We start from the raw sequence: 9737 nt of genomic DNA, 5'->3' as shown, positions 1-9737 counted from the left end.
TGGTCCCCCTAGCACAGAACTGTCTATGAGATAGAAAGTCTCAGACTAGCGTTGCCGGACCCCTGCGGTGGAGGCAGAGATCCCCCGCTGCCAGGTCCTGCCCCCTGCTACCAACCAACTGGCCAGCGGGGGACTTATCAGTAGAAAGAAGGCTTAGGCCACCTTGGTGGCATTGCACAGGAAGTGATGTCATCGTGTCAGCAACTCCCAGATGATGCTGTGTTATATGGGCAAAAACTCTATGGTAGAAGTCGGTTTTACCATAGAATCTTTGCCCAAATGCCAGAGCGTCACCCAGAAGTGGCTGGTAGGATGATGTCACTTCCTGTGCAGTGCCAGCAACATAGCCTAGGTCTTTTTTCTACCCCCCATTCTCTGCCAGTTGCCAAGAGGGACCTGGCAAGCCAATCTCAGACAGAGAAAGGTCTTTCTCTACCACTTGCTGTTTGAGATCCTTTTTCTTTTTAACCTGGAGATAGTGGGGATTGAACCTGGGACCTTCTACACGCAAAGCGGACGCTCTACAATTTCAACCACATCCCCTCACAAGCAGAGAAGTGTGTCAGAAATATGTATGCGTAGCATAGGGACCGTGAAGACCTAAGTTCAAATGCGGCCACATTCACTATGCCAGGGGTCCCAAAAATGGTGCCTGTGGGTGCCACGACGGTTGCCAACCTCCAGGCGGCTGCTGGAGATCTCCTGGGATTACAACTGATCTCCAGGCAACAGCGGTCAGGTCCCCCTGGAGAAAATGGCCGCTTTGAAAGGCAGACTGGCAGACTCTGTGGCATTACACCTCACAGAAGTCCTCCCCCTCTCCAAACCCCACTGAAATGTATCAGACTCAGGTATCTTGTAACCAAGCGAATTCAGCTTTATTGAACCAGAACAAATCAACACGAAAAAACCATTGAAGCCTGAGCTCCTTTTAAACATCCCGGGCTGGGAAGGCTGCGCCCAGGTGAAGAAGAAGAAGAGAGTGGATTTCTACAAATTCCTTTCCCTTCCCCTCCCCACAACAGACACCCTGTGAGGTGGGTGGGGCTGAGAGAGCTCTGACAGAAACTGCTCTTTTTCAAGGACAGCTGTGCCAGAGCTTGTGACTGACCCAAGGTCACATCAGCAGGTGCAAGTGGAGGAGTGGGGAATCAAACCCGGCTCTCCCAGATTAGAGTCCGCGCACTTGACCACGACACCAAACTGGCACCAAACTGGTGAACGGTAAGAACCAATCATATTTATAAGATAAAGACCAATCATAGTTGTTCCCTCCAGTCACAATCCTTAGCTCTGATTGGCCCGCTGGCCGAAGCAGCCAATCCGAACGTGAGCATTAGGATACCAGCTTTTAATATACCTTTGCCTGAAGCTAGGCGTGCAGTAGAAATCATAATACATAACACCCACCCTCCCCCAGATTCTACCTCCCCAAATCTCAAGGAATTTGCTAACACGAAACTGGCATCCCTAGTCCCATGGTGCCTGCCAACACCTTCCTGGCATCCACCAAGTATTCATAGAAACTGGCCCGGGACAGGTGGGGCTTTTGCCCAGCAAGGCTTCTGATCGGTCATTCGGGATCTGATTGGTGCTGCTTTGGCAGCAGCTGCCACCACAGCCCAAGCATCTTCTCGGTATGACTGAAGTTAAGTTGCGGCAGCCATTTTGCAGCTGGCTCTGCCTCCCGCGGCAGCCATTTTGTGGCTGTGCCCATCATCATCCTGCAATAGGTTTCCAAAGATGTCGACAGGCTCAAAAAGGTCGGAGCCCCTGTGCTGTGCTATCCACACACATTTTGGTTTCGGCGGGAGTCCTCCAGTGGGCCCCCAAACCTGTAAGCAGTAGGGGATGCAAACACAGGAAGTCCCCAATTTAAATGGACTGACCTTCCACAGCCTGCAGCTCAGCGTCTTAACCACTTGAGCCACCGCAGCTCCTTAAAAGGGGGACAGCAGAGATGGGGCAAACTTCTTGCAAACGTTTGAGAGTTTGGTGGTCCCCCTAGCACAGAACTGTCTATGATCGATAGAAAGTCTCAGACTAGCGTTGTTTTCCCCTCAAATGGCATTGACCCACCCTCAGCGTGTGACGTCACTAGCGCGGGGGTGGGGTTTCCCCCGGGCCCCGATTCCGCGGGAATCGGGGCTCGAAACCAGGGGGAATTCCGCCCCCCGGGGGGATTTGGGACCCCTAGCGGGAGTCCTCCACTGGGCCCCTAAACCTGTAAGCAGTAGGGGATGCAAACACAGGAAGTCCCCAATTTAAACGGGAGCATCTGCACCAAATCGTGTTCGTTCTGGGCATGACTCAAGGCCTCCCCAAAGCGTTCTCCTTTAAACCGGGTGCACATTCTAAAATCCTCCTGAATAATGAATTGGCATGTAATTTTGTTTCAGGTCTCATTCGCACCAATTCATCTGGTGTGCCGTGGAGTGGAGGTGCTGTGATTTACTCTTCACGGAAATCAGTTAAGTGCTAAGAATATACTACTCGAGAGAGATTTAAAGAGAGCATTTATTCTCACCGTCTCCTTTTAGGAACATCTCCAGGAATTCGGGCCAGTTGTCTATGGTGGGGAGGTTGGGATTCTCTCTGTAATAATGATACATGGAAACGGCAATGTCTTTCGGGTTTCTGAGGATGTAGATAGCCTACAAATGAAGACAGTGCATTATTAAGGGAGGGATAGACTGGGGTCCCCAACATGATGCATAGGGGCACCGTGGCACCCGCCCAATACTTTTGCCGGTGCCCATCAAGTGATTATACAAAGTGAGCACGGCCAAGTGGGGATTTCACCCATCAAGGCTTCTGATTGGCCACTGGAGTGGAGATATGACTGGCTGCTGTAGATTTTTTAAAAGATGTCCCTTTGGCAACAGCTGCCGCCACAGCGCAAGGGGTCTTCGTACATCAGCTCGATGGCACTTTCCACCACCAGTTATAATGTGGGACTTTGCGTATGTATGACCCAGTTGTGAAGACATAACCGTTGCCCCGCCGGATCAGACCGGCAGTCCATCTGTTCTATCATCCTGTTTCACACGGTAGTCATCTAGGGTTGCCAGGTCTGGGTTGGGAAATACCTGGAGACTTTGGGGGTGAATCTGGGAGAGGGCGGGGCTTGGGGAGGGGAGGGGCCTCAGCAGGGCACAAGGCCACAGAGCCCACCCTTCCAAGCAGCCATTTTCTCCAGGGGAGCTGATCTCTGTCAGCTGGAGATCGGTTGTAAAAGTGGGAGATCCCCAGGCCCCACCTGGAGGCTGGCAACCCTAATGTCAGAGGTAGCAAGCAGTTGCTATAGATCAGTTTGATCTGTTTGTCAGACCTAGCTGTCATGCTAGTAATCATGTAATTACAGCCAGGTGTTTTCTAGCAGGTGTTGCTCTTTCAGGGCTTGTTAGAGCTAGTGATTACATCACCTTGTTAGAGATTGGCTGGGGTTTAGCGTAATAGCTATCAGTTTAGTAAGCTGGATGGGGACTTAGTTCTCATAGACTAAGGCACGTGCTGTTCAATAGCCTGTAAATATCTCTGTATATATTCACCTTTATAACTATATAAACTCTCTGTGCACCTTCATAACTGGTCAGTCTCCTGCTTCTTATTTACAACATCCAATAAAGTCATCCAATTGCCTTGGAGGTTCAACAAACAGGGCACAGGGGCCGAGGCCTTCCCCGGTGTGACCTCCTAGCACTGGTATTCAGAGGTTTACTTGGGGCTGCCAACCCCCAGGTGGTGGCTGGAGATCCCCTGGAATTACAAGCGATCTCCAGGGAGCAGAGATCGGTTCCCCAGGAGTAGATGCTAGGGAATCATGTTCTCCACTGAGCTTCCCCCCACTCCCCAAATTCTGCCTTCCCCAGGCTCCACCCCCAAACCTCCAGGAATTTCCCAAACCAAAGCTGGCAACCGTCGGTTTATCGCCTCGGGATGCGGAGATTCCATCACGCGAGTCCTCAAATAAAGCGTTCTGTTTTATTTAATTAAAAAGATCATTTCTGCAAACAGCCAAAGAACATCAACAAAGAGACGAAGCTCAGAAGCAAACATTGAATAATAGGATCATAGCGTCCAATAAAGCTTCCAGGGGAAAGTGGCCTTTAACCAGGGATGAAATAACATGACAGATGCATCTATCTTATCCATTTGGGGCTCAGTATATCCCAGCTGCCATCAAACTATTTAATGCCAAGGTGGACATGCAAAGTTTATATAGAGCCGGGTATCTGGTTGGACAAAACAGGGGAGTCCTTCATAGAATCATAGAGTTGGAAGGGACCTCCAGGGTCATCTAGTCCACAATGCAGGAATTTCAGAAATCCCTCTCCCCCGCACACCCCCAGTAACGCCATGTTCCATGCCCAGAAGAGGACAAAAAACCTCCAGGATCTCCAGCCAAGCTGGCCTGGAGAAAAATTGCCTCCTGACCCCAAAATGGTGATCAGCATTTCCCTGGGCATGTAAGAAAGGGCCACGAGAACTAAGCACTGAGGCAACCCTTCCTGCCCTCCCTCTCATGATCTGCCTAAGTTCACAGAATCAGCATTGCTGTCGGATGGCCATCGAGCTTCTGTTCGAAAACCTCCAGAGGAGGAGAGCCCACCACCTCCCACCACCTTCGATTCCATTCTTCTTCAATTCCTACGTTCCATCTGCGGGATTCCGAATTGTGTAGCGGGAGTAGCCCTCAAAGCTGAATGGGAACAACCGTCTCTTGAAGCTCGGGTTGAGTTGAAGGCTTCCCCCCTTAAGCCAGTTTGGTGTAGTGGTTAAGTGTGCGGACTCTAATCTGAGAGAACCGGGTTTGGTTCCCCACTCCTCCACTTGCACCTGCGGATGTGACCTTGGGTCAGTCACAAGCTCTGGCACAGCTGTCCTTGAAAAAGAGCAGTTTCTGTCAGAGTTCTCTCAGTCCCACCCACCTCACAGGGTGTCTGTTGTGGGGAGGGGAAGGGAAAGGAGTTTGTAAGCCACTCTGAGACTCCAAGTGAAGGGCGGGGTATAAATCCAATCTCTTCTCTTCTTCTTCTTCTCCTCTAAAGTTAACACTATATACTACCTAAAGACTTTGAAAAAAAGCAACAGATATTTAATTACCTACTTTACTACAGCGGCAAGAATGCTATATGTCAAATACTGGAAGGCACAAGATGTACCAAAAAATTGACTTTGTTGATAAGAGGATCCACAAACTATACATTCCAGAACACATGGAGGCGCTTCTATAATTGGTATAATAGTGCAAATGATTGTAGAGCTCTGATCCCTAGAGCAAAGTATAGGTTAGAACATTGAGATAGCAGGTGCAGATGCTGGTTTTAAGATACAAAAATGTGAGCTCATAGAAAATAATGATGCGTGATATTGTATTGGATAGAGAATATCTAAGAGGCAATTATTGGAAACAGAAGCATTTGATACCCCCGTTTGTGTTACATGTGTGTATGTTCGATTTGTCTGTTAAGAAAAAACAAATAAAATTCTACCCTTTGAGGGCAGATTTTTTTTAAAAAAAAAAACCCACAAAAAACATTATACACTCCGACATCCAAGAGAGGTACCTTATCCTTCCCACTGGGATAAACTTGTCAAGCAACCTACAGCTCCTCCATCTTTCTTTGGATTCCCTTTATTCAGTTACTAGACAGGAAGCCATAAGAATGATTAAGAAACGCCTGTTTAAGTACGGTTACAGCAGTGCAATCTCTAGAGCGCAGCATGTTTGTTCTACCCAGTTTGTTGGCATTTTTCCACCTGGAGAGCTCTCCGATCACTGCTCATATTTTACTGTTCCTCACTATAGGTGTACCTTTCTGTTGGCACGCCTTAATGCCCTACCATCTAGAGCTTTGCAAAGGAGGGATCTTGAGATACCATACTCTGGCTGTGGTCAGACGTGCCTTTAGATCCGACATAGCTGCGAATGCCTGATGGCTCTAACGGGCACGATCAGACTGCAACCTCTGGGAAAGGTCCCGTAGTCATCGACAACCCGTACTGCCCCACCACAGAAACGGAGTTAAAAGACACTGGGGAAAGTCCAGTCCTAACTGTCAGCTACGCTGCCATGGGGGTTGGGGAGCTCGGTCTGTGTCTGGTTAATTGCTACTGCATTCCATTCTGTGCTTTTTCTGTTTTGCGCCGAAATGCTTATCTATACAGATGTGCAGGAGGGAGTTGTAGTGTCTGGGTTTTTCCTAGGTGCCGTGGGAGACTGTTGGTTCTCAGCTTTAGCTACCTAACGGTCTCCAAGCTTTATCCCGCGCGCGGGAGGGTGCCTAATTGGCCAGTGCTGGGGGGGTGCATACGAATACCCTATATCCTATTATACCCGTGGGGCCGCCACCATTCTTAACAATGCTTATGCTACTGCATCTATAGCTCTGCAATAAAAGTATTACCCTTCTTGAATGCGCGTACTTCGTTGTTGGCTGTGGGTTCTGACACTAACACTTGCCAATGGGCCACGGATGGGTTTTCCCTAGTCTGATCACTCAAGCACACTCTCAGGCTGTCAGAATGGACTGCTCAGTCCATCCCGACTCGGTGTCAATCTCCCCCCCCCCCGCTTAGCGATATGCACATAACCACATAATCGGTCCATGGAGAACTCCATGGAGAACTCTTCGTATGGGGCCTCGATTCCTCGTTTATGCGCGTGTGCACACAAAACGGCAACCCCCCCACTCACCCGAACATGCCATCTGATTGCACAGTGACGGGTTGTGCCCTCAGCGAAATGGATTATACTGGGATGTGTGATCGAGCAACTCTGTGCCAAACACCAACAGATGGAATAGAAGCGCTTCCCGACCGTGCCAAATGGCACCTCTATCGGCCTCTGATAGAGTGTGCGACAGTGATGCAGATGGTTTACACACCCTGTATCACATGACCTTTGAACGCAATCCTTTTTCTGAGCCTAGAAATCTTTTAATTCTTCCTTTCCTCCAAAACATAGAGCATATGGAGACATCGCCTCTTTTCTTAGAAGATAATAGCAGACCTATCACTCTTTTAGCTGCGAAATTTTACACCTCTGTGATAGATTTTTGCAGCCATTCAAATGGGGGCCTAGCCTTTCCTATATTTTAGTAATCCGCTTAAAACTAATATGTTAAGAGGCAGCATGACACAGTCGTGGTCGTCTATCTTACCTTGCATTGTTTAAGCTTGAAAGCGGGTGGCAACATATTGCAGTCCAAGTGAGTCGGGATGATTCTCTGGCAGGACAGATGGTCCAATTGTTCCAGCTTGGAAAGATCTCCAAATTCAATTGGAGGAGTGATCGCCACTTTGGAAGGAAGAAGGAGCATGATGATTTCGGCGAGCCAGTGGGTCCCTGCAGGGTAAGGGAGAGTCTCCATATTACAAAGAATTAATTGTTAAAATCGTTAGTTCTAATTTCTGCTTACAGTGATAGCCGTATGAGCAGTACTAGATAGATGATAGATAGATAGATAGATAGATAGATAGATAGATAGATAGATAGATAGAAGAAGAAGAAGAAGAAATTGGATTTATACCCCGCCCTTCACTACCCAAAGGTGTCTCAGAGCGGCTTACAAATTCCTTTCCCTTCCCCTCCCCACAACAGACACCGTGTGAGGTAGGTGGGGCTGAGAGAGCTCTTGACAGAAACGGCTCTTTTTTCAAGAACAGCTCTTATCAGAACTATGGCTTGCCCAAGGTCATCCAGCAGGTGCAAGTGGAGGAGTGGGGAATCAAACCCGATTCTCCCAGGTTAGAGTCCGCGCACTTAACCACTACACCAAACTGGCTGATAGATGGACAGACGGACAGACGGACAGACAGACAGACAGACAGACAGACAGACAGACAGACAGACAGATAGATAGATAGATAGATAGATAGATAGATAGATGAAGAGGAGGATGGATTTATACCCCGCCCTTCACTACCCAAAGGTGTCTCAGAGCGGCTTACAAATTCCTTTCCCTTCCCCTCCCCACAACAGACACCGTGTGAGGTAGGTGGGGCTGAGAGAGCTCTTGACAGAAACGGCTCTTTTTTCAAGAACAGCTCTTATCAGAACTATGGCTTGCCCAAGGTCATCCAGCAGGTGCAAGTGGAGGAGTGGGGAATTTTTTTGGTTGGTTGGTTGGTTGGTTGGTTGGTTGGTTGGTTGGTTGGTTGGTTGGTTGGTTGGTTGGTTGGTTGGTTGGTTGGTTGGTTGGTTGGTTGGTTGGTTGGTTGGTTGGTTGGTTGGTTGGTTGGTTGGTTGGTTGGTTGGTTGGTTGGTTGGTTGGTTGGTTGGTTGGTTGGTTGGTTGGTTGGTTGGTTGGTTGGTTGGTTGGTTGGTTGGTTGGTAGGTTGGTAGGTAGGTTGGTTGGTTGGTTGGTTGGTTGGTTGGTTGGTTGGTTGGTTGGTTGGTGGAGTTAATTGTTAATTAACCCACTGGGATAAAAAGGCTGCATATCAGCTGGATGGCCTAGGCTAGCTTGATCTTGTCAGGTCTTGGAAACTAAGCAGGGGCAGCCCTGTTTAGGACTTGGATGGGAGACCACCAAGGAAGTTTGGAGTAGCTATGCAGAGGCAGGCAATGGCACACCACCTCTGCATGTCTCTCGCCTTGCAAACCCCACAGGGTTGCCATGACTCATCTGTCGCTGGATGGCACTTTCCACCTGTACAGTGCAATAGCCACTCCCTCCATCACCCATGGCGAGTCAAAATTGTGTCCAGGTGACCATGAAAGAATACTCTGCAAAGATTTGTCCTCATATTATTGTGTATTTCTCCAGCTCTTCCCCCCATGGAGTGTAGGGTAGTGTACATAGCTGTCCTCCATCGCCCATTTGTCCTCACAAAACCCCTGTGATGTAAGCTAGACTGAGAACAGCTAGGCCAAGGTGAGCCAGTGTGTTTCCTGGTTGAATTGGAATTTGAACCCAGGCTTCCACTGAATCAGTAGTGAATGCTCGGTCAGTGTAATGGGGGAGTAGGGTGCCTTGCTGCTAGTATGTAGAGCAGTGGTCCCCAATGTGGTGCCCATGGGTGATAGGGCACCCACCAATACCTTTCTTGGTGCCCATCAAGTGTATTTAGATAGTGGGCGTGGCCAGACGGGGCTTTTGCCTAGCAAGGGTTCTGATGGGCTAATGGAGATTTGATTGGCTCTGTGGATTTTTTAAAATGTTGCAGAAGAAGAGCAGGAGGAGGAGGAGGAGGAGGAGATGGGATTTATACCCCGTCCTTCACAACCTGAAGAAGTCTCAGTGTGGCTCACAACCTCCTTCCCCTTCCCCTCCCCACAAGAGACACCCTGTGAGGTAGGTGGGGCTAAGAGAGCTCTCTCGAGAACTGCTCTTGAGAGAACAGCTCTGAGAGAACTTGTGACTGACCCAACGTCACCCGGCTGGCTTCATGCGGAGGAGTGGGCAATTAGACCCGGTTCTCCCAGATTAGAGCTCCCGGTCCTAACCAATGCTCCCTCTAAGCTGTGGAGTCTTGTGAGCAAAAGGTCTACTTTGTGAGCTACTGGCATTAAAGTTGTGAGCGAGTGATTTGGCTACTGCATAAATTAGTTTGCTCTGGAGCCGTCCTTCCTGAGCGAAGACAAAAACGTGCGAGCTGCAGGCTAAAAAACTGTGAGCTAGCTCACACTAACTCAGAGAGAACATTACACCAGACAGGCTCTCACCTGCCAGCACAGCACCAGGATCTTCACCAAGTGTCTGACGCTAAACAGTGGCAGCCATTTTTTT

The 9737-nt window shown here is 49.0% G+C and overlaps 1 protein-coding gene across 1 annotated transcript; it reads right to left on the bottom strand.

Moving 5' to 3' along the window:
- Positions 1-2527: 2527 nt before the first annotated feature.
- Positions 2528-7376, bottom strand: LOC107122916 (sulfotransferase 1C4-like; the record flags this gene model as incomplete). Its single annotated transcript, XM_015426054.1, has 2 exons — positions 7167-7376; positions 2528-2654 (listed from the first exon to the last, which is right to left on the bottom strand). Coding segments are annotated over exons 1-2 (337 nt in total), but the record flags the coding sequence as incomplete, so codon positions are not given.
- Positions 7377-9737: the final 2361 nt, after the last annotated feature.

This window comes from Gekko japonicus, unplaced genomic scaffold (genome assembly GCF_001447785.1).
Source record: "Gekko japonicus isolate JY-2015 unplaced genomic scaffold, Gekko_japonicus_V1.1 scaffold7902, whole genome shotgun sequence".
In the NCBI taxonomy this organism is placed as follows: domain Eukaryota; kingdom Metazoa; phylum Chordata; class Lepidosauria; order Squamata; family Gekkonidae; genus Gekko; species Gekko japonicus.
Note: the sequence above shows the minus strand (reverse complement) of the source record. Positions and strands in the feature narration are given on the sequence as shown.